Genomic DNA, 27,092 nt, shown 5'->3' on the forward strand with positions numbered 1-27,092 from the left:
ACTAAAAACAAATAGATTTAGGTGAGGCTTAGCTGAGAACGTATTTGGATCGAAAGCTGTGCTAGCTTTTTAAACGATAGAATATAAGATAGAAGACCTTAGGGAGAAACCTGATTAAGGAATGAATTTCCTAAAAGCAAGTTAAGTAGTTAGTTTTTATTTTACTTCAATGGCTCTTTATATTAAAAGACTTGAAGCTTTTTTTTTATTGCTGTATAGGCAGACGAGTATACGGCCCACCTGATGGTGAGTGGTTACCGTCGCTTATGGACGCCAGCAATGCCAGGGGAAGAGCCTTAATACTCTCCACAAGCCTCGTTTGAAGAAGGACATGTCATAGCGCTCGGGAAACACCTCATTCCATAGCCGGAGGGTACGTGGCAAAAATATCTCTGGAAACGCACTGTGGATGAACGTAGTGGCTCTAGGTAGTATGGATGAACTCTACTCCGGTGGCGGGCGGTGCGATGGTAAAAACGAGACGTTGGTATCGTCACGAATAATTCCTCAGAGCACTCCCTATGGAACATACGGTACAGAATACAAAGCTTGGCTGTCTGTTGTGATTATTCGTCCTAAAAACATACTTACGAGAGTAGAAAGTGGACGAGATATTAAATTTATTTGATCAATACATGAACTGTGAATTAGACCGTCTGGGCTATTGTATTGTAGTCAATGTCATTCGACCGACGAAGGGACCGACTTATCGTCAGATAAATCATCAAACGAAGGAATTTCGTCTCAAGTTAAGAGTGAGTGTCAGGTTTTTGTGTCTTTTCAATATGTTTCACAAGTTAATGTGAAACATATTGAAAAGACACAAAAACCGCAAAAAAAATACAATTTCACTTAAAGCTGTTATATTTTTGTGCTATCCCAAAACTGTCGCAGTTGATACATTAGCATGGATGCGTAAAGGGACAAGAAAGTCTGTTCCCTACGTGTTTCAGTTGCTGATGTGATCGTGTCCCAAAAAATAGCATTGGCGTGGCTTTCGGCTTTGATTTCGATTCTACATGTAACTTTCTTTATTGCCTTTGTAGGCAGATGAGCATATGGCTCACTTAATTGTAAGTGGTCGTCGCTGCTCAGAGCACGTCAGGAGTAACAAGAGCATACTTAAGCCAAGGCGTTGCGCAGACCATAGAGGCATACATATGTATTTACGCTCGTTTACCTCGACGCTACGTCTACAAATGTAATCACATCTTTTAAATCAAAGTTTTCTTTTTCTTTGTTTTGTCGAACGAGCTCATAGACATATTTTCATTACTGAAAAGAATTGACAAGAAATTCAGCGCATGCTCTCCTTCAATATGTATCTATAAAATGTAGCTAATGTCTATAATATATATATAAAACAAAACATATATTGAACTGGAACGCGTCTACATTCCACAGTTTTTAATATTGACTATTGATTGTTGGCTGTATACGTACCGTAACGATGGCAATAAAAATGCATGTTCTATGTTTCTGGTATGAAATTATGTGTGTGATCCAAAAACATCAGATGTATTATTCCAAAAAGGGATGGTACTGCAATTTGATATTTTTGGATGTTCTAGTGTAGTTACGATAAACATAAAATTAATTTTCTGTAGCAGTTGTTTTATTGAGACAGGTTTTTGCTCGAAAAAGCGATCGTCTGTACCCGTAGGATATCTATCCGCTATTTCAATACTTTGTTTATTTTATGTCATTTAATAAAACAAAACAAGTAGCACATATTCTTCTTCTTTTTCTCCACCTTATCCCACTAGGTGGGGTCGGCACAGCTAATTTTTCTCTTCCGTTCTCTTCTATCAGCCGTCATCTCAACACTCCTCTCTCTCTCTCGTATTGTCATTCACACACTCCATCCATGTCTTCTTCGGTCGACATCTTCCCCTTCTACCCCCTCTACCTTGCACTACCATTACCAAGTAGCACATATTATGTACGTTATTAAACTCACACTAAGTTCTAACACAATTACATGTATCGATAAATTCTGAAGAATTGTTGCTAGTTTTCAAGAAGAACATGCCAATTTAAATACATTCAACTTCGAAGTAATCATTTTAACTTAATATTATGAACACCTCTAAAGTTAAGGGCATTTTAACTTGAGCATCAAATTTCACATACAAGCTTTATGTAAAAATTCTTGAAGCACCAAAGAATGTAACACGCATAAATATAGAAATATGGCACTTATTTGAATGCAAATAAAAGCGATTCAACTATGTGTAACTCCAGTAAGGAGAGTCGTATCCTGTGCCTCCTTTGGGAACTATTTCCCTAATGCTGTTCCAGAGACTTCTTTACTATTTGAATATCTCATCTCATTTCTATTTTTAGGGTTAAGCTTCAGGTTTTCAATTTTTTTTCACGTCCTGGTCTTTCAGGACGAGGCGAGTTTTTGGTCTATCTCGTGTATATGGATAGCGAGGCCCATAGATTTGGGAACGTGAATACGGGCACCCAAATGGATAAATCGATATCCATAATGCATTTTTACTGGTGGTAGGACCTATTGTGAGTCCGCACGGGTAGGTATCACCACCCTGCTTATTTCTGCCGTGAAGGAGTAATGCGTTTCGGTTTGAAGGGTGGGGCAGCCGTTGTAACTATACTTGAGACCTTAGAACTTATAGCTCAAGGTGGGTGGCGCATTTAGATATCTATGGTCTTCAGTAACCACTTAACACCAGGTGGGCTGTGAGCTCGTCCACCCATCTAAGCAATAAAAAAAAGCATAACGATGTTTCTTGTGCGAATGCCCTGTGTTCGAAAGTTGGTATCTGTCTAGGACACGAATTCCCTCCCGATACCACTGCTAGTAAGTACCACGTCACGATTTACGCGCGGTAACTACATTCCCATCAAAATATTCGGCCAGCTCATACTCGACAGAGAGATGACATTTGGTCCTCAAATTACATCAGTACGCGATCGAGCCGCATTCCTATTCGGTCGACTTTATCGCGTGCGAAGTAAATTGTCCCCTCGTAACAAGGTGACATTCTACAAAACTTGCATACGTTCCGTCATGACCTATGCAAGTGTATTATTATTATTACGGGGTCGTCGTACTCCCTTACGGGGGCACGGAGCGGGCCTCGGGGTAAACCCCACTACCCGGGCAGACGCTCCCTGCCACATAGGGCAGGGGTGAAATAGATGCAAGACTGGATTGGGGGGAGGGCTGTTCGCAGCGTGCTCCGGCACACTCACATCGACAAAAATACATACATATATATAATACGATGGGCAGTCTGGTGACGGCTCGATGCCCGCGGCGGTGACACCCCGGCGCCGGCTGCTGTCCTCTGCTTCCTTACAGCTATAATTTTTTTTTTTTTTTTTTTTTTTTTTTTTTTTTTTTTTTTTTTTTTTTTTTTTTTTTTTTTTTTTTCTTATTATCTAACTACAACTAACTACTAACTAAACTAAACTAACTAAACTACTATATACAACAGGGACAACAGTCAGCAACCGTGGGGCCCGCCACCGGCCCCATGCCGCGGCCCCACCTCTACAAACCAGAGGAGGAGCCGCGGCACTAGTTTGGCGCTCACCCGTTCTGGGCTCCCCAAAAGGGGAAGACCATCGCGGGGAGGGACCGATGTTAAACACTCCCCAGACGGGGGAGTGGTCCACCCAACGGGGGTGGGAAATGGGTCCCCATAAGGGGGCACCCCAACGATGTGGGGGGACATGACGAGTGTGGACAGCTCAGTCCCATGGGGGCACTCATTATGAGCACTCCCATATCACTCCGATTAAGCCGACTATCTTACCATAGCCGGGGGTTCCAGTAGCTCCCTTGGTAGCGCCCGACCATCAGGTGGTCTGGCGTGCAAGGGAGCTATATTGTGGAGGTGCTCGTGGGGTCCACCGTCAGCCCGCTCGTAAAGATTACGAGCTAGCCTCCGGATGAACTCCTCGAGCGACTCCACATCTAGATCCCGGGCGATTACGTCATTTCTGACGTAACGCCCTGCTCCGACTATCGTGCGAAGAGCCAGATTTTGCTGGACCTGTAACCTCGCCCGCATACCCTGCGGGATGAGGTGATACCAGGCCTCAGCTGCGTACGTGATACGGGAACGGACATACGTCTTATAAATGCCGAGCTTAGTCCTGACCGGCAACCTGGAGGCCAACAATGGCCGGAGGAGGAATCTCGCACAGCGAGCGGCCGCCAACGCCTTATTGGCGTGGGCGGTCATCCTCAAACTCCGGTCGATATCGACCCCCAAGTACCGGACGCTGGATCTAAACTCGACATTAGCGCCACGGAGACTGAGCTGTCCCGGGACGACTGTTGTGCGGACCGGACCGAAGAGGATAGCCGCAGTCTTCCCCACGTTGACCGCGACCCTCCATCGGTCCAGCCACTGGGGCAGTAGGTCCAAAAGCCTCTGCATCCTCAAAATGGCCGCAGAGGGGACGTTGGATGACGAGAAGTAGGCGCTGTCGTCGGCAAACAGCGCCAACTTCACGTCTATTTCCCACGCTTGGAGGTTACCCTCGAGCGTGGGAATGTCGTTTGTGTAGAGAGCGTAGAGGAGTGGAGCCAGGACGCTTCCCTGCGGAACTCCGGCCGTGACTGGGCGCACCGACGACTTGGCGCCCTCGACCGCGACAAAGAAGGATCTTCCCTCCAGGTACGACCCCAGCAGTCGCACGTAGGCGTGCTGGAGGTCCGTGTTCTGCACCAGCTTGTGGATCAGTCCCGCATGCCAGACACGGTCGAAGGCCTTCTCGATATCGAGAAAGACTGCGGCCGTGTACTGGCGCGCGTTGGACCGATCCGCCAAGTGATGCATGACGCGGACCAATTGCAGCGTTGTCGAGTGACCGCTGCGAAACCCGAACTGCTCGGGTCTGGGAAGGATGTGCGGCGACACCCTTCTCAGCAGCAGCCTCTCGAACAACTTGCCCACATGCGACAGCAAGGTGATCGGACGGTAACTGGAGGGATTTCTCCTATCCTTGCCGGGTTTGGGCAAGGCGATAACCTTGCCCAATTTCCAAATTCCCGGGAAGTGTCCTGTGGACAGAATGGAATTGAACAGCCGTGTCATGTATGACACGACCGTTTCAGGGAAGTGGAAGAATGCGAGGGAGGGAATACCGTCCTCACCCGGCGCCTTGCGCCTCTTCATCCGCTTGATGGAGAGGCGCAATTCACTGGGAGTGATGAAAACATCATCTCCCAACGGTGGCACCGGGGAGGAGAGTAGGTTCGCTACGCTCTCTTCCACCGATTGGTGGAATGCGGCCTCTGAGGGTGCAGAGTCATTCGGAATGAACTGCCGCTCCAGCATTGCGGCCAGGACATCGGCGCGGGCCTGAGCCGAGAAGCATCGGTTGCCCCTCTCGTCCACGAGTGGACAAGTCGGGGCAGGCCGATTTGAGAGCTGGCGGCAAAGTCGGTGGAGGGACACGGAAGAGGGGTCCTCACGGGCCTCCTCAATCCGTTCCTCCCACGCATAGCCCCGAAAGGAGCTAATCTTCGCCGCCAACTCCGCTTCCAACTCATTAAGCTCGCGCTTGATCCTGGGACAACGAGTTGTCGCCCAGAGCCTCCTCAGGCCCCTCTTCCGGCGAATGATCGCCTTCAGATGGGCCGGGAGTCTACCTCTGGGCCCGCCGCTGGGCACAAGAGTCGTCGCCTGGTCAATCGCTCCCCTGATGGAGTCGACAAGGCGGACTGCCGCGTCGTCGACCCCCTCAGGGGTGTTGGGGTCCTGAATTACGGGAAGGTCGACTAGTCGTCTCTTAAAGAGCTCCCAGTCGACCTTCGGTCGTAGGGGCGAAGTCGCAACCCGGGTGAGCCCCATTCCCAGTGTCACCAGGACAGGGAGATGTGGGGTACCCAGGTCGTACAGTGCCTCGATCGTTACGGGGCACCGTAGCCCCTTATGAACACACACGTCCAGCACATCGGGCTGGTATCGCGCGGCGGTCGGGACGTGCGTGGGTTCATCAGGGCCGACCACAGAGTAGTCGCCCCTATCGGCATCTTCTAACAGCCGCCTGCCCACTGCTGTGTTAAGTCGGGAACCCCACGCGACGTGCTTCGCGTTGAGGTCCCCGACCAGCAGAGCTGGGCGGCTGTCGTAATTCAGGGCCCGTCTTATATCCTCAGGATGGAATTCAGGCCCCGGGGGTCTATACGCGGCATAAATCCGCATATCTCCCCCCGCGGGGTGTACCCTCACACCGACTGACCTTGTCGATGTGAAGGACAGCAAATCCAACTGATCATGCACCACGTCCCGCCTGACAAGGGCCGCAGTGCCCCTGAACGGCCGCCCGGCAGGGGTAAGCTCGTCACGTCGGTACATGAAATAGTTGGGAATCCTGAACACATCCTGAGGTTTTAACAAGGTCTCCCCCAGCAGCAGAACCTCAGGGTTGTACTCCTGGGCGAGAACCAAGAGGTCGTTTTTTCGGGATCTTATCCCATCGGGGTTCCAATAGATGATGCGAAGCTCCTGGCTAGCCATTGAGCCTCGCTATCAACTGGTAGAACCCCGACAGGATAGCCCCGATAGGGCTAGCGCCGGAGGCGATCTCGCGGATGACTCCGGAGATCACCTCGGCCAAGTTCTCCCAGAGTGCCAGCAGCCATGCAGCAAAGCCGGCAGGCTGAGAGGCCTGTCGACCGCTGCGGCGCTCGCGCTGAGGGCGGGGGGGAAGGGGGGGCTGGCTGTTCAGATTAGAATTGTCTTCGGCCAGATGGGCCGATGGCAATGGCGGATTGGAGTTCGATGTTTGGGCAGTAGGGGAGGCCTCGTTGACCTCCATTGTCTTAACGACCATTTGGGATTGTTCGAGAGGTGCAGCATCAGTCGCTCTGATGGCTTCCTCTCTCTCTCGTGCTTCTTTTTTTTTATCTTTTTTCTTTTGTTTTTTCTTTTTGTTCCTATTACTATTTTTTCCGGGTGCAGGACCGCCGGTCGGGCGAGGTGTAGGTGTGACACCAGCGGAAGTGCGACCACGAGGAACGGGAATGGGTTTATTTGTCCGCCGCGGCCGGTTGGCCTGCGCCATCAACGTGGTCGCTGACGGCTCAGCCTCCACTACCACGGCGGACGGAATGGAGTTTCGAGGGGGAGGGGCCGGGGGAAGGGAAGATTTCCCTTTCCCCTTCCCCTTCCCCCTTACTATGGGAAGTACAGCCGGAGGAGCTGCACCCCCGGCTCGAGGCACCGCTGGCGCAGGAGGAGGGACGGTGACTCCCATCATCCTGGCCCGTTTGCGGAAGACCGCACACCGTCTGTCGACGGCGACGTGGTCCTTCCCACAATTGGCGCAGGAGAATGGGCCGTCCCTCGGCCTCGGGCAGTCCGCTACAATGTGCTCTCCGGCACACCTTACGCAGCGGACCGCGCGATGGCAGTTGTAGGATGCGTGTCCGAAGGCCTGGCAGCGATGACACTGCGCGGGCCCTCGGGTTGGACGCCATCCCTCAACTGTCACCCCCGGCAAGTACAACAGTTCGTTGACTGCGTACAAGCGGGCGAGGTCGTCCCTTGAGAGGTGGTCCAGGGCTACGTGAAACACGCAGCCCGGTCGCCCTCTCTGGGACCTGATGCACCTGGCATATCGAGCCGGGAATCCCAGCTCCTTCAGGGCATTGACTATCTCTGCCTCGTCGGTGTCGGCAGGGAGGCCCCGGACCGCCACCTTAGAAGGCATCTCCTCCGCCAGGGCATAACAGTACCATTTAATGGTACCATCCCTGGCAGAGGCCTCCGACAGGTAGGCCTGGACCGCCCTGTACTCCTCGACCGACGTCGGCAGAAATCTAAAACCGGCGCCGAAGGGTCGCGCCGAGGGAGCTCGACCTAAGCGCTCCCTAATGGCCGCCAAATGGCGAGGCCAATTTGGGAGGGCCTCCACCATAATTGGTGGGTGTCGACGTAATACCTCCTGGGCACGACCCTTCGACCTCGGGGGAGGGGCTTTTGAGGATTGGGAAGTCCTCTGGGTGGTAGGAATACCTGGCCTAGCTGCCATGGCAGCGTAGGAGGTAGAAGGCTTGGGGTTTGTCGGTAAGGGAATATGTTGGGGTCTGGTGGACTCGAGGTCCATATACCTGGTGGAATCCAGGTTGCCCGCCGTGCCGCTTAGGGCGGGGGCACCTCGGGTTGAGTCCACCGGGATTGGGGATAACGTTGGGGAGGGAGAACGTGGAGGGGATCGTAGTTGCCTAAGGGCTGTCCCTGTCCTGGCGGGGGCCCTAGGCTTCGGAATTGGCTTATTGGCTGGGATTGGGCTCCCAGAGGGGGACGAAGATCTAGACGTGGAAGGAGTCACGGATTCAGTTGAGGAATGATCGGTGGATGTGGTCGCACTTTCCTCTCCCTCCGATCTGGAGGAAGGACCCAGTCGCGGACGCTTATCCTTGTCGCTTGACGAGCCTCGGTCAGACTCAGACCTGGCCTTCTTCCGCGGCCGAGAGGGCCCGGAGGGATCGGTCAACGAGGGAAGATTACCTTCCCTCGGTCCGATCCTCGGGGACCCCTGGGCCGCGACCGAAGGCCCGGGCTGGCTGTCCAACCCGAGTCCCGTCAAGCTTGTACGGGTTGCAGGTGTTGGCTTGTGAATCGCCTGACGTCCCTTATTGGACGGGCCGGGTGTGCTGATTAACGGGGGTGAGTTCCCCGACGACATGATTTCCCTGGTCCTACGATGGTTGAGTCATTGGTACTCCCGAGCGTTGCCAGTGGGTATGTTCCTTTGTTAGACTGGGCTCCGGTTAACCGGCAATAAGGGATACTGCTATTATATAATTATAACTAAGGATAACAGAAGAGAGACTAACTAGACTAACTGCTCGAAATTAAATTAAAATCTACCGATAACTAATAAGTGCTAATTAATAATGAATGTACTGAACTAAATAATATAACTACACTTGCATCTGTACTCGGTCAGTGTTAGACAAGCGGTGAGTCCCGGTTCCGGTACAAACTAGTCTTTAATAAATCAAAAGAATTCAAAATAATCAAATTAATAATAATATATTAACAACCTATATTATACAAATGTACATAACAAACAATAAACTTACCGGATTGTTGAGTAACTCTCTTTTACCAGCGAATTTCACTAGTAAAAGGGTCACTGAACACCCTGAAAAAAAAAAAAAAAAAAAAAAAAAAAAAAAAAAAAAAAAAAAAAAAAAAAAAAAAAAAAAAAAAAAAAAAAAAAAAAGGCAAACGTAATTTAATTTTCTATGGCAGCGCCACTTGTTTTTGTTAAAAGCGGGTAGATTAAATTAATTGGTAAACTAATGAAATAACGAAATAAAATTACTGCTATTATATTAAATGGTACTAAGAAATTAATTTATAAAAATAAGGGATTAAATAATATTACTGTCTAGACTTAACTAACGGTAGGGGGTTCAAACGCCAGCAACCTTCTACGTAGACCAGTTTATCGGGTTTTGCGACCGCCCCGCCTAGCCCCGAAGGGTAGGAGAGGACTGGGAATGACACAGGGAGGCCAGACTCGGTGGCGCTAACGTTCGCCGGTTTTATATTCAAATAAAACGGTAACGCAGCTTACACAGGCTGGTCGACACCTACCCGTATTAAACTAATCGTTTAAGGAAAGAAGTGTCGATCCACTTACCTGTTCCCGGGTCCTTCGTCTCACTGTTCGGGGCGTTTCCACTCCGAAACAGCAACTCCAGATGAAACACTCTCACACTTGGGCACACACAATCGCACAGCACAAACAATCGGGGCCTCGTAGCACTGGTGTCCCGGGCATGAATGCAAGTGTAGTGTTCGCTCATACGGCTAGTATGCATATAAACTACCTCTAGGTCCGTGTAGCCATTGGAGCACCGTGGTACGTGAGAAATTTTAACCTTCACGATCTACATTTAGAACCGATACGTAAGTAATGTAGTGTTAGAGTGCTACTTCGATAAAGCGGCGCGACACGATAATCCTCTTATTGTGGCCGCTGCTAATTACCTATCCGACCCTAAGCGACGGGGCAACGTAAAGCCGCCATCGCAGAAACATGTCTTATCGGATCCCTCAGATCCTCTCTCAGTGCTTTTAGGCCCCTCAAGGACCGGTCACCGTCCTCGATGAGCTGACGAGTTCGATGATCTCCATTACGATGAAGAGCTCGACGAGTGAACTAACCCAAAGACAGCTTACTGAATTTCTTGACAGATTTTCTCAATGGGCCGCGATTCAGATCCGGTACTAAATTCAGCGAAGCTCTTGCTAGAACTAGTGTTAGCAAATTCTCTCAAGTTGAGGCCGTGAGCTCACCTAAGCAACCGTTCGGACGTAGCTGGAATAGCCCTCTAGGTTTATAGTTAATAAGCAGAACAAATACACGAATTATGATATAAATGAATTATGATATGAAAATTGGAACAATTTTAAGAATAATAGTAGTTTTTTTTCTTATTAATATAGTACTTACTCACAGCTTTGATTGTTTTTCAAGCGATTAATCTAAATAATCGTGAACAAATTAAAGCTCAATACAAAATTCCGACCTACGGAATTCTAATCGCGCAGTTCGTACGTGTTTGTAGTAAACTTTTTTATTTTGTCGATTTCCTCCCCCCTAGGGCGAGGGCTGTAACAGGGGGAGGGATTAATCTTTTTATTCGTTCCAATATGACATTCAGTCCGTCTTGTATTGGTAAATAAAAGTTTAAAATGCAAGGATTTGTTTGGAGATTTTTTGAACGCCGAAATATCGGGAACACATTGAAGGTAAGTCATGTTGGTAAAAATCTCTGAAGGGTTGGCCTCTGCAGGTAAAAAAGGTAAAAAAAGAAAGTCAAATACCGCAGTTTTTTGCTAAATTTGTAACTAACAAAGACAAATATTATGATAGCTGTTCGGTGATTATCCTGTAGTGTGACGTCTAGAAAATGCTCTATATCTTGGTTCTTTAGATACGCTGCATGAACAATAGCAGATATCTATTGTGAAGTATTTCGAACAATGATGGCGGAACTCACAGAAAAATACAAGCGCCTCGACTCCGGGTCAGAGGAAAACATAATTACTTGAAAAATCCAATTAATTTCAAAAAATTGCAAGGAAAGATATGTTTAGAAACTTTATCTTTCACACTAGCCGGATTTAGTCTCAACCTTTATAGTTTTTCGAGTAGTCCAGACAATTCAGTGACAAGGAAAGTGTACATATATTTTGTAATCGTATTTTTTTCCTGAGAGGAGTCATGCCTATTAATAAAACTCAATACTTAACTCACTAAAAACACCAAGCCAAGAGTGTGGTGACGAAGAAGTTATCTTTTTAGTTTTACAGCATTAAACAGAAATTTGATTCTTGGACAAATAATGATTAATGATACAAAACGTTACAATATGAATTTTCGTTAACAGTGAGTGAATTTACGTTAATTAATATTGTTTTTCCTTTGGCGCTCCACGATATTGTTGTAGGCGACACCCTGAATTCAATATTGTTCATTCGTACAAATGCTAACAATGCTAACATCAGTAATTTCAGTCACATTGTGTAGGAAATAATTGGTTTCCAGTACAATAGAGGCTATGCAGAGAGGTAATTAGGCGTATGGGTTTACTTGACAAGGCGTGAAGGGCCTAATGAGTAAGATGCCCTATGAGCTCGTATCAAGGGACGTGGATATGCTGGTGCTTTAATTTAATTACACGTACTAATGTTTCTGTAATCAGTATTACTACATAATGAGAATATTATTTATTTATTTTATGATTGAGGAATTACTGGTGTCCTGGAGGCCTTTCCAGTTTCATCAGGACAGGTGGGCGAGCAAAAGCTCAACCAGAATGGGTGGGATTTGCTAATAGATGCTCGAACGCCTCCGAAGGAGACCTAACAACTCAAGAGCAGCTGCTTCGCGAATGAATCTACTACCGGATCGGGTTCCGCTGAGAATATCCGGCGAGAAACTCAGTGGGCTGATGTTTAGGTTAGGTAGCACGTGGAGCTCTTTGCCGAGTTTGACGAGTACGGTTACTGAGGTCCCTAAGTCTGCTCTTAGTGTTAGAGCTGAAGGCGTCTAATGCAAGGCTTATTGAATCTAATGCATCCGTAAGGACGTTTCAAGGGCTAAAACTTAATTACTAAGTATTAAAATTGATTACTAATGGAAAAGCGTATGCGAGAGCCACATATTTCACCTTCCTGAATATTGAGATTTCAATCTTTTGAGTAAGATATGAATGGTAATGAAAATGTTATTATTTAAGTTCAAATTTTAATGTCTGTCATAAAATAAGGCAAAAAGGTAAAAAAGTAAAAGCGAGATAAAACCATAAAAATAGTATTGATAACATCGACCAATCGCGAAAATCGAAGAAAACGCTAGATTTGTGGAATTAACTATTTTCAAAACTGAATGAATAAAATTAAGTTTATCTTGACGTCATGATGACTTCGAGAATTTATTCATAGTTCATTTACGTCACAGTCTTCTTAAATAGCGTTCGTTTCGATTATAAAGTCATCACGATTCGCGAATATTAAATTAATTATCCACCCCAAATACTCCCCTGCATCTATGTAATTGCTACCGCGCACAAAGGTTTGAGACATCAATCACACCGCCGCACGGCGCCGCTCCCCAATGATTTATGTATTATTTGTTTATCTTAAAGTATTTACTTGTTGTAATTTAGCTTAGACTTACAATTGAGATTTTAGTGAATAGTTCGAGCAACAGGCAGGCTGTAACGAAGAATCGTTGCTTGGATTCATTTGGTCGTTAGAGCTTTTGTGTTCTTCGTTATTAGAATATTTGTTATTTTGATTTTCATGTATTCTTGATATCTGAGAGATTATATTGAGAATATTGAGATTCTTTATTGAAATCTGAGAGAATCTTTAAAAACTTTGTCGCGCTCTATTCCACTCGTAATATTATAAAGCTGAAGAGTTTGTTTGATTGAACGCGCGAATCTCAGGAACTATTGGTCCAATTTGAAAAATTCTTTCAGTGTTAGATAGCCTATTTATTGAGGAAGGCTATACACTATATATAACATCACGGTAAGATCAATACAAGTGGAGCACCAATAAAGAATGTTTCAAAATAGGGGTTTAAATAGCTCCTTAACACATAATTCAAAACTCATGTCTCAAGGTGGGTGGCGACATTTACGTTGTAGATGTCTATGGACTTTGGTAACCACTCAACACCAGGTGGGCAGTGAGCTCGTCCACCCAACTAAGCAATAAAAAAATAAAAATAACGCTCCATGTGAGAGAAAGTGCGTGAAAATAATGCGTGCCCTACATTTAAAACCGAAACACATCACATGGTTGAAATGAGTAGGAGAGTGGTTTATGTTGCGTCACGTGATTACTTCTCCTAACCTTTTAGTAATGCTTAGAATCTCTAAACAAAATACGCGTTGAACTACATAATATATTATATATAATAAGAACAATGATGGAAGGCGTTTGCATGCAGTAGAGATGCGAATGTTGCGATGGATGTGTGGAGTAACGAGAATGGATAGAATACGTAAGAAATATGTTAGAGGAAGTCTGAAAGTGGCACCTGTGACAGAGAAGCTGAGAAGTGCGCGTTTGGGATGGTATGGACATGTGATGAGACCAAATGAAAATGAGGTTGTAAGAGAATGTTAACTATGAATGTGGAAGGATATAGAGGAAGATATATATTTTTTTAAATATTTGCTTAGATTGCTTAGATGGGTGGACGAGCTCACAGCCCACCTGGTTAACACAGTAACAGTGGTTACTGGAGCCCATAGACATCTACAAAGTAAATGCGCCACCTACCTTGAGGTATAAGCTCTTGAGGTAGACCTAAGAAGAAATGGATGAGTTGCGTGACAGACGATATGGGTAAGTGAAGAAATGGTATATGATAGAAGAGTATGGAAGGAGAAAACATGTGGCGCCGACCCCAGGTGACTGGGAGAAGGGCAGGATAATGATGATGATATAATAAGAACAAAAAAAGATATATTTTAGAATTTAAAAAGTTCTACACTAGATTACAATATATTATGATTTTCGTTTAGCGAGACGAAAAACAACAATAGACATTCTCTTTGGAGACGTTCTATGAAAGTTCACGTAATTTGGAATTGCCGAAAAACTCGGTGCCCTAAAAGTTCCGAGCGTAATCCTTGTTTTCGTAAGGTGTTTTGAACGTAGTACAATTTTTTGCGTTACCCAGAGGTTAGATTATCTGGTATTTCGCGTGAACGAGCATCTGCGCAAAGATTTACGAGGACGTGGAAACGAGGGAATCATTAGGGAAGACGCATTGGCCTTTTTAGATATTTTTATTGCTGTGATTACTCCGGTTATGTGGCATTAGACAAAGAATTTGGTCTCAGATCTTGTGAGCCGAATAAATTCGCTTTTATTTTTTAGGGTTTTTAATAATAATAGGATTGTTAAAAAAACGAAATTGAATGTGCATTTTATTTTTATTGCATAGTTGGCTGATCGATAAGCAGCACAACGTAAATGCCACCACCTGTCTTAAAAAATATAAGATAGAAATTCCAATTGCATTCAATAGAGGTTTACCCGTCCTTCATACCGGAATGCATGATTGCTTCAGACTCGTTACTTAATTCATACCACACCAACAAGAGCTAGGTTGGAAGTTTTACGACAGACCTTTCGCCAACAGACGTCGTCTACTTATTATAAAGTTTACAAGACACTGGTGGTAGGACCTCTTGTGAGTCCGCACGGGCAGGTACCACCACCCCGCCTATTTCTGCCGTGAAGCAGTAATGTGTTTCGGTTTGAAGGGTGGGGTAGCCGTTGTAACTATACTGAGACCTTAGAACTTATATCTCAAGGTGTGTGGCGCATTTACATTCTAGATGTCTATGGGCTCCAGTAACCACTTAACATCAGGTGGGCTGTGAGTTCGCCTACCCATCTAAGCAATAAAAAAAAAGACAAAGTATAAGACAATTTTTGGCAGGAAAAAACAATACGCTAGTACAAAATGCCTTTGAATTCTCTGGGCTCTCGAAGACCTAACTTATTCAAAAAAAGCTTTTAATTACCACTGCGCTGGCCTAGGTGAATGGTTACTATGAGTGCATATTTTGATTTATATTATAGAAATAAAATACTTCAGCTTTCTAAATACAAACGGGAATTTCTTAGGTAAAGACCTAATACTTAATAAGATAGTGATATTATATGATAAGATCTATGGCCTTCTTAGAGCAAGAGCATTAAATACACACCTAATTTATTTATTTATCAGCATTTATAAAATGAGCTAAAAGTCCACTTAGTATTAAACACTGGTATCAATAATTTAGTGGCAACACTAAATATACCGTTGTGTCTCTTATCCTTTATAGAAAGCTTAAGACACGATCAAAAGAGACAAAATCCGATTAAGAAAAAATTGGGTGTTGTCATCGCCTATTTATGTGTAGTAGAAATAAAGATCATCTAAGAAATCCTTTATCTAACGAACAGAATATTATTCTGGAAACCAAAATTAATGATAGCTTAAAAACTATTTTCTTATTCCATCAACGTTAAACAAATCTCCTAAAGCTTAACTTTTAAAAATCTAGACATCTATCCAGGACCGTATTAAAAAGTCTTCAACTAAAATTAAGACTGAAATTAGAACGCCAGTGGATTTCAAGACGCAAAAAAAAATCGAGACAGACTTGATTTATGGATGCTGAAATTAAAATTTTTTGCTTTTTCTGTTTCACAGCCACTCAGTAGATCTAGTCACAGTTGTGCATTTAATGAATTATAATTTATCTTTAGGAGGTTAAATTTCCAAGGATTTCATAGGAAAAAACAAAAAAAAAAAATTTTAAAAGAGTTTCATTTAGTACCATGTTTGTTGAATATCAAAAGGTTAATTGTGATTAAAATAACTTTCATCGCACGACTTCATCCGCGGAGACTACGCTTTCTCTTAAGATTTGGCGATCAATTAGCTATGCAGTGTGAAAATAACTTTTGGTGGTTCAGCCATTTTACTTAAAATGTTTCCAAATTGTACACTCAAACGGTCCACGTTTATTGCTCCTTTTATTAAAAAACCGTATAAATATCTGTTGCGTGATTTTGAAGAAGTAAGCGAAGGAATAGACAGCGACTGACAGAAATTTCGCTTAATACTATTTAGCGTTTTAGATACTGTTCTCTTAAATCAGGGCATAAGCGAAAAACGTTTGAAATAAACAAAGCCGGCTTGCCTTTTTATATTTAAATTAATAAAAATGAATCCTTGCCTTGAAACAATAACAGTTTTCAGTTAAACGTGACTCTAATAATTAACCAGGTAGGTCATCTGTTCTGCTCATTTACAATCTAAATAAATCCATTTATGTAGTTTAATTGAGTAGTAAATGGAAATGTTTTTTTTTAAATGATCAGGATCAAAGAAAAAAATTTGTTATACCAGTATTGTTTTCGGACCTTAGTATATGTCATTGTGTAAATATTAAAAAAAATTGGATGTCTTGAAGTTGTTGAAAATAATTTTATTTTATTACGAAGTAGATACAGGCCAAGCTAATAAAAGCATGTTCAAAATATGCTCTTTGAAAATCCTAATTTTTATTTATTGTTTAGATGGGTGGACGAGCTCACAGCCCACCTGGTGTTAAGTGGTTACTGGAGCCTATAGACATCTACAATGTAAATACGCCACAGGTGTCTGTTTAGTTACAACGGCTACCCTATCTTTCAAACTGAAACGCATTACTACTGGAGTGTCTATCAGCAAATATTGCTTCCAATGGATTCTCATTAGAGCGGCTTTTTGGATTGTTTTGCAGTTTGTTCTCCCACAATTTGGCTTGAAAACCCTGTTTCTCTTAGTAGTCTAGAATCACGGTTTTTAATTGCGCCGATCCATTATTCATTGTTGCCACGGATAGTATATCCTCAAAGTAATTTTACTTGGTCTAGTTTAGTTAGTGTGTCCCCAAGATAAATTTAGTTCTAATACAGTTAACTGTATATCTTTTATTTCACCAGATTTCTCCTGGACCAGGTACTGCGTATGTCATTTAAACTATATAGATAGCCATTTTGAAACATATTCAAGTTCATGGACTCTGTTAATAGTTTATGGAATTTGTTAATGTGTGAAGTTTAAACCCAAATAGAATTAGATATTGGATACCGCGTAGGTGTTGATTCGAATAATATGATGGATATAAAATAATCAAACCTATCTACAAATTGTTTAGAACATGCGTCGTCCAGTTGCCCATAAAAGAAATAAAGATATCAATGTTTTGTTAAATCATCTTGGAATCAAATAAAAATAAGAAAGAATGTCTAAGATGTGTAAGAAAGAATAGTGCGTAACATATTTTGTTTGGTAATGTTTGTTTGTTTGTTACTTTTTGTCACAATGTAACTCACCTAATGAGAGAGATTAGCGACATGATTTAACTATAGTTGAATTTACGTAAATTCACAAAACGCTGAAGATGTCTCCATTTTCATTTGATTTGCATTTTCTTATTACTGTAACTGCACATCTTAAGTTTTGGTCACAAAATATCTCAAAATAAGATCTGCCTGGAGAGGATTGTCCTCTAGAGCCAGATTAAGGGTAGGTACGTCTAGAAGGTCGCTGACTCGTAAGATCAACGTCATCAGTATAATATGGTGTGTGTCAATGGCATGTGTAATATTGCCAATATTACACATACCATTGTCCACCTTGCAACGTTTCAGACCGCTAAAAATAGGAACAGGTACATATGTGTAGTTAAGTCTCACAAGAACGATCCAAAATGTACACTGTTGAGTTAACACTCTTAGAAAAGTGAAGGACTCAGTAGGGTATTGACAACATTTCATCACTTTCAAACATACTGACAATATCGAATTTTTCTTAATGGAATATTTCCCGGAAATGTTTTAATATTGTAGATTCAGCTTGCATGTGATATAATAATCTAAATGCCACATTATGACACAAAAGCGCGTGACAATTGACTAATGTAAAGTGAGATGACTTTGTTCCTAATAGCGAAGTAGAATGAGCGTAATTTGACGTTCCTTCAAATGATAGTAGGAGAGCCCAAGCGGGGATTTCGGGATTTACTAAAGCGCGGCAGATTAATATACAGGGAGATACCTTGTACCCGTTTGAGTACCTCCACCAAATATGAGCCACATATATAAGGCCGCGCGTCAAGGATAAAGGATCAGATTAGTAAAAAAAAAATCGATCATCAGAAAATCTCGAGCGCGTCACCTCCACCATGCAAACGATCAGATTAACATACATACATACATTATTAAAAATACGTAGGACATTGATGCTATCAATATCTGACGCGCTCGATTATGTCCATGCAACAGTATTTTTTTACATTTTTGAAAATCTATAGCCGCGCCCCCCCCCCCCAATGAAAACGTATACATTATATAACATTTTTTTCTTCTTATCATCTAAGCTTTGCATACCAATAGGTCTCTATGACGCTCGAGTAAATCCCCATTTAGCATCGTGGGCTCCCCTACTATGAGTAGAATTTATACGTCGCGTACTGTCGATTAAATTCGTCTGTGCTGTTTTCTCGCCAGGGTTGTCGTGCCCTGTTACAGGGGTACGGATCGGGCCTCGGGCCAATCGTCTCTGCCCGCGCTTTTCTCCCTAACTGAGTTCGGCAGGGGTGCTATTTTTGCAGGTAATGGTGTCTTGAGTTGGTATGGCTGGCGTTGAAGTTTTTGTGTCTGGTGTTGGTGTTAGACTGGAATGTAAGTTAATGGCAAAACATTTGTTTTTCCTTTATTTCTTTTTTCAGTTTTCGATGTTTTTCTTCCTTTGTCCTATATCCTCTTTTTATTAGCAGTGTCGCTCGAGATCGTCTTCATTCCCCCATTTTATAATATATCTATTTGTATAGAGATTTTTACCGTATCATTTTGAAGAATTTCAGCCAGTACTTTTCTAGTCCTGACTGGACATTTCACAGCCACCAATAGGAATAGGTAAATTAAATTTAAATTAGATTATTAAAATGTATTAGAAATTAAAACCGGTAAATTTGCAGTAGTGTGTAAATAGGTTTTTATTTTAATTCCTACATGTCGTAAGCTTTATAAATTTGTTTTACATGACTGGGTACAAATCACACGCGATCATACATCCCCAAATTAGGATTCCCGGTGTTATGGGTACCAGAGTCTGACATAATGAGCATCCAGACGAAGAGCAAACAAAACTTGTTCATCACATAAGTGTTTGGCCAATCTGAGGATCAAATCTTCAACCCTCGGCCCAACAGCCAGCATCGCTAACCACTGCATCACCGAGTCAATCTAATTTGTTAATTTTAATATGAATTTAATTAGATTAATATGTGTATTTTATTTAGTGAAGAGGTCTGGATGTTATTGCATTTTATAAACTTAGCAGTTTGAATAAACATTTCATTTAAAGAAAAAACACTTTTACATTGGATAAGAGTATTTCATGTTACTCTACGTACTGGTTTGAAATTTGTTTTCTGATGCAAAGCATATTCAAAGAAACACAACACGATGCTAGATCTCGTGTCATTTCATTATGAAAATTATAAAATTCACAACTCGATTGCGGATTTAACTGGCACAGTTACCCTTAAAGGGCTGAAAAGCAATTCGTCTTCTTCCTTTACGGCGGGCGGGGATAACTTGAGACTTAATTAATTTGCTAAAACCCTTCAGTACGCGCGTAAATCTAGGGTAGTTCACACTTTTATTGGACCGTTTAGTTATTTGATTTGCCTGATACAAGCGAGAGAGACTTGGAAAAGTCTGTAGATAGTTTCGAAATTATAATGGCCACTCTCCGCTGTTCTATCGCGAAGTATATGTAACGTACATCTCTCAAAACTAGTTACGCAATATATGAAATACAATATTTGGCAATAATACATTTATTTATTGTATTAACTGGTGGTAGGACCTCTTGTGAGTCCGCGCGGGTAGGTACCACCGCTCTGCCTATTTCTACCGTGAAGCAGTAATGCGTTTCGGTTTGAATGGTGGGGCAGCCATTGTAACTATACTAGAGACTTTAGAACTTATATCTTAAGGTGGGTGGCGCATTTATGTCGTAGTTGTCTATGGGATCCAGTAGCCACTTAACACCAGGTGAGCTGTGAGCTCGTCCATCCACCTAAGCAATAAAAAAAAAGTCCATTGCACTTTAATAATAGCGACACAAGAATATAGAGAAGGGAAGACATTTAAATTGATTATGAAATTTACAAACTTAGCATCATACTGAACCAAAAAAATAATAATTAAGAAAGGCATTCCGTATGTACTATTTTAAAACGAGTTTTTGTTATGTTGGCTGTAAATTGTAATGTTAATGTCGAGTATACAGGGTGTCAGAAAACCCGTTCCTAAACTCTAAGCAGTACGTTCTTATGTGCTATGGGCGCCGGTAATCTGACTACACTTAGAACACTTAAAACACTTCACCAACACTTTAAAGTTCTCAATACGCTTCTTCCGCTTTGCTTCAGGTGATCCGTTCGCTGTTTCGCTTCGAGTAGTTTCGATTACTAACCGCGTGCCATCTCTGCAACGCTTTTATAATCGATGCCACATCCCTAGAATTATCCAGAATATTTCACATAAGTTGAGTGTTGTGTTTCCGCCATCTGACAATAGACGGCGTTGTACTTCTCGAGTGTTCTAGATGCTCTAGATTCTTCGATATTCGTTAGACTATTCGGCGATAGATGGCGTTACTCTTACCGCGTAACGATACCGTTACGGTGAAACTTGATAATCGAATATCAGGAATAACCCGTGGTTTTATTTGCGTTGAATTCACAACTAAATATCTGTTATTAAAAATAGTTCTTGTCAATAAATTATGTCGATTCATTACATCACTGCTGCATGAGACAATAAAAAAGAGAACAAACAGCTTTGTATTGTAGTTTATTAAGTATTATAACAAAGATGGCGTAGCTTTGGGACTAAGGTCCATATTAAATTTCAAAAGGCATTTTAATGTGAATAAGAAATTATGCTAGCTGCTAAAATACCACGGGAATATTCGTAACTTCGCATCGCATTATATGATATCAAGTCATTTGAATAATAAGCACAAAACCGAAATAGCTCTAAGATTGTAATAAGAGTTCTTACAGTCATATTTTTCGCTAGAGTGTTTCCTTGGATATATAAAGTGACTTTAGGAGTTCGTCCTTTGAATGGAGCTCCTTGAAAATTAAGGACGTCTTACATGTTTTGCGTTTTACATAACTTGACTTCTTTATGATAATGCTAAGAACGAAAAAGATGAATGAATATTACCCGAGCATAATTCGTGCCGGCGTGTTGTTGCCAACATTTCGCTCGTACGGAGATTCTAATGTTTAAGCGAGACTTAAAATAAACTACTCGACCCGGATATTATGTTCATAAAAGCAATAAAACCGTACATAGCATACAGAATCTAGCTTTAATTCATAAGCATAAGTTCATTTGCCTTAAACGAATTGTTAGTAGTGATATGTGAAACTAGCTATTATAAACGGATCATCAGGGCGGCGGCGACAATTGAGACACTTTACATTCACACGAAACAGTATAGTCTCTTTTGTACACGTTACGGCGGGTAGAAAACGAATGCAACAGAGATATGCTAACCGCCGGTATTTATACAATCATCTTGACCTATTTTAATACAAACTTAGTAATGTTTATATTTCCTAAGTTCGTAAATAATTTATTATGTGAGGCCGGAAGTGTTGCTCGATAACACTATCTAACTAGAAACTAGCAGATATCAAGCGGATATTAAAACAGACGCTAAAACGTAGTTTCACCTACATTAATACACAAAATCGAAGTGCCATAGCTTTTTTAAAAAAAACATAGCTCACCAGTTGGAATATATTTGGTGGTATATAGTTTTAATATAAAATGAGAAATTCCAAAGTTGGCTGCTTTTTCATTTTAAATCATCAGTAGTGAAAACATTTTTTTTGGGCTCTAATCGATGGACGAGCTTACGGCCCATCTGGTGTTAAGTAGTTACCGGAGCTCTTAGATATAAATAACGTAAGAGCCGCCTACGCCGCCTTAGCCGTAAGACCTACCTTAAGACACGAAATCTAAATCTAAATCTCAGTTTTACAGTACCATCGCTGCCCGACCCTTTAAGCATCATATGGACAAAAATAGGCAGGGTGGTGGTACCTACTCCTGTGAGCTCCTCCTTCTCACAAGACGCTCTACCACCAGTAATATTGTCGTTTATGTTTTATTTAAATAATATTGAGACTAATGTCTCAAGGTGGATGGAGATTAAAGTGGTATCGACGGAGTTGTAAATTGGTGGTTGTAAGCTGGGCCGAGAAATTATCCGGTTGTCTCTGCAACCGAGCATATCCACAAACTTCAAGTCCTATATTCTCTGATAAGACTCGTACAGTTCGAAAATTTCTTGCAAAAGTAACATAAAACATGACACTTATAATAATTTTTAAAACTTTTTGATCATCTGAATGTCACAAGTCTATTTCTTGACTTGTAGGCTATTTAAACAAACCGTAATACGTTTTAGCTGCTTACTCGGTCAGCGACTTAAGCGAATTAACAGAAAATACATGAGAAAAGATTTTTTTTTCGGTTTCTTTTTGTACATTCTAAAATTATCTTGTTTGAGGAAAGTCGTTATATTGTTGTCAGAAAAATATTCGAGGACGTTAGCTCATTCATGATTTAGTGTCAGAGAATATAATTTAGAGATGGGAAAATAAGGGAATACAGAAGGAAATTATTCGTATTTACATTCGATGACAGTAAATAAAACATCCAATAGTCTAGCTTTTGTTAGGTTTTAGCTAATGTACTTTTCTTGTATTCGGATTTTACGAAACTTTTCCATTCTGCTTATTCTTTCTAAGCGGTATTTGTTCGACTGGGGTTATCAGGCGTTATTAGAAGTGCGGGAAATAATTTATTCTACTTAATAGGGACTGTACTATCTAAGAATTTATTGCGGTCAGAGGCCTTGGTCCACACCGTTACGTTGTGGAATTGAATCTAATTCGATCGCCGGAAGCGGATGTTGTATCGCTAACGGTTCACAGCTAGAATTTGACGCTAGAATTGGCGCTATGTTCTATTTTACTCTCAAGTTGATTTCCTGTTAAACACAAAAAAAACAGTTTCTCAACAGTCAAAATAAGTGAAAATGCGACACCGGAATCCGGAAGGTATCCGTGAAATTTGTATTATTTTTTTTTCTCCCTCTAACACAAAATCCTTAGGTACATTTTATCAAGTTACCGCACCGCTCAGATTTACGAAACTCCGACCATTCCGGCTTATCCTTTAAGAACAGGTAAATAATTTCAACCCAATCGTATTGCGGTCAAAAAGGTGAGCGATGATGAATAAATAACTCTATGATAGGTTCTTTATTGTATTATGCTATATATTTATAGCCCTTTTGTGCATTTAGTGTTGTGTTTTATGAATTAGTAGATATTGTTAAGTAATTATTTATAATACTTTTCCTCATATTTAACTTTAATATTTATTTTTATATTTTGTTCTTTGAAAGCATGGAACTTTCAGAATTAGGGTAAAATTTTGAAAAAAAAGAAATAGCACCGCTTGTATTTGTATACATTATTTATAACTGGAAGCAGGAACATGGAATTTGGTGCTCCTTACTTAAAAAAATGACAAGCTTCCATACAATCGTTGAACCCTTATTTAACCTTAGGCATGTAGGTAAATTCAAAAAAACCTTCGTTTGCTTTTTTTCCTTATTACGCCAACTGGCATAACGTCAAGTTTATATCCCTGAAATGTAGAAAAATTTATGTGTTTTACTTATTTTAAAATTAATTATAATCACAAGTTATCGATCCTAATTCTTGTTATGCGATATAACAAAAGTAATATTATTGCTTATTCATTGATTCTAATTAATGTGATTAGAAATTTCATTAAATTTCTAATCACATTAATTTGTGTGTACACTTCGCTGTAACCTCTTTAAATAATAATTAATGACTACTGTGGATGTCGCTCGTAAAACTAAACTTGAAAACAGTCAGACTTTGTGAAGTGCAGCGGAGAAGAAAAATGTCATGTTTGGCTGTATTCAACATATTTGTAATTTTTTTACTAAGCCGTTGTGTGAATACCCACAGTGATTTCTTCGGTTTTCTTGAGTTCATCACGTCGGGGTCACCAGTTTGGGAAGGCTTAGCGACGGAGGAAAGATCTTCCACCGAGCGGGTGATGTTAGCTCGGTAGACCGACGGTCCGAATGTTGTTGTTCGGAACTTGTATATATGCAAGTTTATCTTGAAAATGTCGTAAGCGAGATTCAGGCATCTGTCAATTATCTTGCGTTATGATGGCTACCCGCCACATCACTCCCCTCTGAGACTGGAGGTCGTATCGTTATCGTTGTCCATAATTAAAACTACTTTTACTGTTTAATCTCTGTCCACCGTGACCATGAAAACTGAAAGTAAAGAAATAGCATAATGTCAATTAAAAACACGAAATTAAAACTGTAAAAGTACTTTGAATTACGTAGAATGCTGTTCTTTTGTGTGTTATGGTGTAGGGCGTCTTTGTAATAATGTAAGTAATAATGTAAGTTTACCTTCTCCTTCTTTTTCTCCACCTTATCACACTAGGTGGGGTCGGCATAGCGAATTTTTCTATTCCATTCTCTTCTATCGGCCGTCATCTCAACACTTACTTCTCTTTCTCTCTCTCTCTCATATCGTCATTCACACACTCCATCCATGTCTTCTTCGGTGGACCTCTTCCCCCTCTACCTTGCACTACCATTTTCATACATCTTCTAGTTACATGCATCTTCTCTCCGTCCATATCACGTTAACGCTCTATAATTTCTCAGTCACCGGGGTTACTTTCATACTTCCTCTAATATACTCATCTTGTCCATTCTTGTCACTCCACACAATAAACAAAGGTGCATATTGCACTAAGAAAGTGTCAGAGTTATAAATCTTCCACGCTTTCACTTATAACGAATTAAAGATAAAAAAATAAATAATAGTTTAAAAAAAAACTAACAAAATATTTTTTTATAGAAATTCCAACTAAAAAATTGAAAATAAATTTTAATAAATTTCAATTAAAAATAGTGTAAGGAAAAATGATTTTCTTTTAAAAAGGTTTTAAAAAGGTTAATCCGACGTTTTGAAGGGGGTCAAAATCATGTTCAAAGATTCCGTTACAAACATACATACGTCTGAAGCTAATAAAAGCGTATTAAAAATCCCGTGTCGTGTAGCTTTTCAGATTAAACTCTATATAATTCAAGTCAATGAAGTGCTCAATCAATTAAAAGCACTACAGAATAGTCGGCACGCTTCTACAAACAGATAGGTACTTTGCAAACTACACACGTACCTACTTCTGTTCAAGTAAAGGGAGTAATGTATAATAACAGCATATACAAAGAGAATCCTCTAAATCCTCAGTCTGAATGAATAATGACGATTTTTCTTCAGAACCTTGAGTACTATATCAAGGGATTTGGCGACTGAGGAATCGCTGCTTGCAAATTATTTATGGTAATTCTTGGGTATCAAGAATGTGCGTTTTGAATTTTTATCCTGCTCATCCTTGCGTCAGTTCTCCTTTTTCACGTCATAGCCAAAGTAACGTTGATCTTTTATGGATATTGAAAAGTATTTGTTCAGGAAATCGTTACTTTAGATAAAAACGATGTAAACGAATATTTTAATAATCAAAATTGAACCTATTCGAAAATATTTTATAAAATACCGTTTTGTTTCAGAATGTGTTTTGCGCAGTAATTAGCGCTCCTAACTTCTAGGCCAAGAGTCGTGGGCTTGATTACCATTTCAGTCAAACATTACCGCTATGAACAGTTTGTTTCCTCTTTCTTTGAGAGTTTAAAATCTCTAATAAGCTTACTGATTGTATATAAGTACGCATTTGAGTTTCTGATTTCTATTGTACAGGAATCATAGTTTGGGGTTAGGAGACCGCGGGTGATTTGATCCCAATTCTTGGTATTTGATTTTACTTTTTCTTTCAGTGAGTCATACTAGGAATTACTAAAATTGCTCATGGCACAGAGGTATCGTGCCATTGATTAGGTTTAAAACCAAAAACCATTTTTGGACCGCCGTCATTTCCCATCCGATTAAACCCTAAACTTGATTTCAACATAGTTGGAACTTTTCGAGTACTACTTAAGCAAACGTAGCCCAACAAATTTATGCAAATGGTTACAAACGTTCCCTCCCCGCGCAATATATGCGTTAGTGAAAGCCATTTAATATTGCTTCAGTAATGGCAAGCGACAGGCAGAATGTAAGCCTCTACGAGTAATACCCAAATTTAACATGTTACCTAGACAACAGTCAGATAGGATTTGCATTAAATTCAAATTTGATTTCCTATAATGGTTTGAAAGCAGTTACTCGATTCTATTTGATATTAATTTAAATGTAGCGACAGATTCTACAACGCTGTAGATAACGTTTTTCAAACTGTGGGAAGCAAAATGTAATGACATATTAAGAAAAAGTTATAGTATCCCATATTTTTTTATTTCTCTCAACGTCCTTCAATCTATAAGGCAGGGATTAAGAGAGCATTGATATGGACAACTCTGATGTCTTATAGCTCTTAAACTCGAATAAAATGAATACAATATTTAAAGGTTAACAATATACATTACATACAAAAATGTAGATTTCCATAATTGAGCATCATAATCTCATCATTCATTCAAGCAAACCATTGAATACAGTAGCGTAAGCTTTTTGAGAATTTCAACAAATCGATTGCTCAAATAAGATTTAGTATTAATTGAATCACTTGTTAAATTATTGCAAATGTTTTATTCATACTTTATACTGTTGAAATAATTCATGTAATAAATTAATGAGATTAAAATTTTCATATCCGATGGAGCGTGGAAGTCAATCGTGCGGAATAGGTTGACCACGAGTATGGTTTGGGGATTTTTTTTTAAGGATTCGTATATCGTTTTACTGTGTTTTACTTACTGGAGTTTATAGTTACTATCGCTCATGG

At 41.1% G+C, this 27,092-nt stretch overlaps 2 protein-coding genes across 2 annotated transcripts in view; both read right to left on the reverse strand.

The window, feature by feature from the left end:
* The window catches only part of LOC110385588 (uncharacterized), a 933,915-nt gene that overhangs the window by 741,206 nt on the left and 165,617 nt on the right, over window positions 1-27,092 (reverse strand). The gene's annotated exons all lie outside the window — the stretch shown is intronic.
* LOC119628997 (mucin-5AC-like) lies at window positions 6,499-8,679 on the reverse strand. The gene is made up of 3 exons (XM_062670359.1): window positions 8,007-8,679; window positions 6,745-7,475; window positions 6,499-6,609 (listed from the first exon to the last, which is right to left on the reverse strand). Exons 1-3 carry the CDS (start codon window positions 8,677-8,679, stop codon window positions 6,499-6,501), a joined length of 1,515 nt encoding a protein of 504 aa, XP_062526343.1.

This window comes from Bombyx mori, chromosome 10 (assembly GCF_030269925.1).
Source record: "Bombyx mori chromosome 10, ASM3026992v2".
NCBI lineage: Eukaryota > Metazoa > Arthropoda > Insecta > Lepidoptera > Bombycidae > Bombyx > Bombyx mori.

Bases quoted from the DNA above. Each gene is read 5' to 3' on its own strand.
- LOC119628997 (XM_062670359.1), bottom strand. From the start codon at position 8,679: ATGTCGTCGGGGAACTCACCCCCGTTAATCAGCACACCCGGCCCGTCC. The intron at 7,476-8,006 runs GTATTCCTACCA...CGGGGGTGACAG, and splicing joins TGCCATGGCAGCTAGGCCAG to TTGAGGGATGGCGTCCAACC. The intron at 6,610-6,744 runs GCCCATCTGGCC...GCACTCTGGGAG, and splicing joins CCAATCCGCCATTGCCATCG to AACTTGGCCGAGGTGATCTC.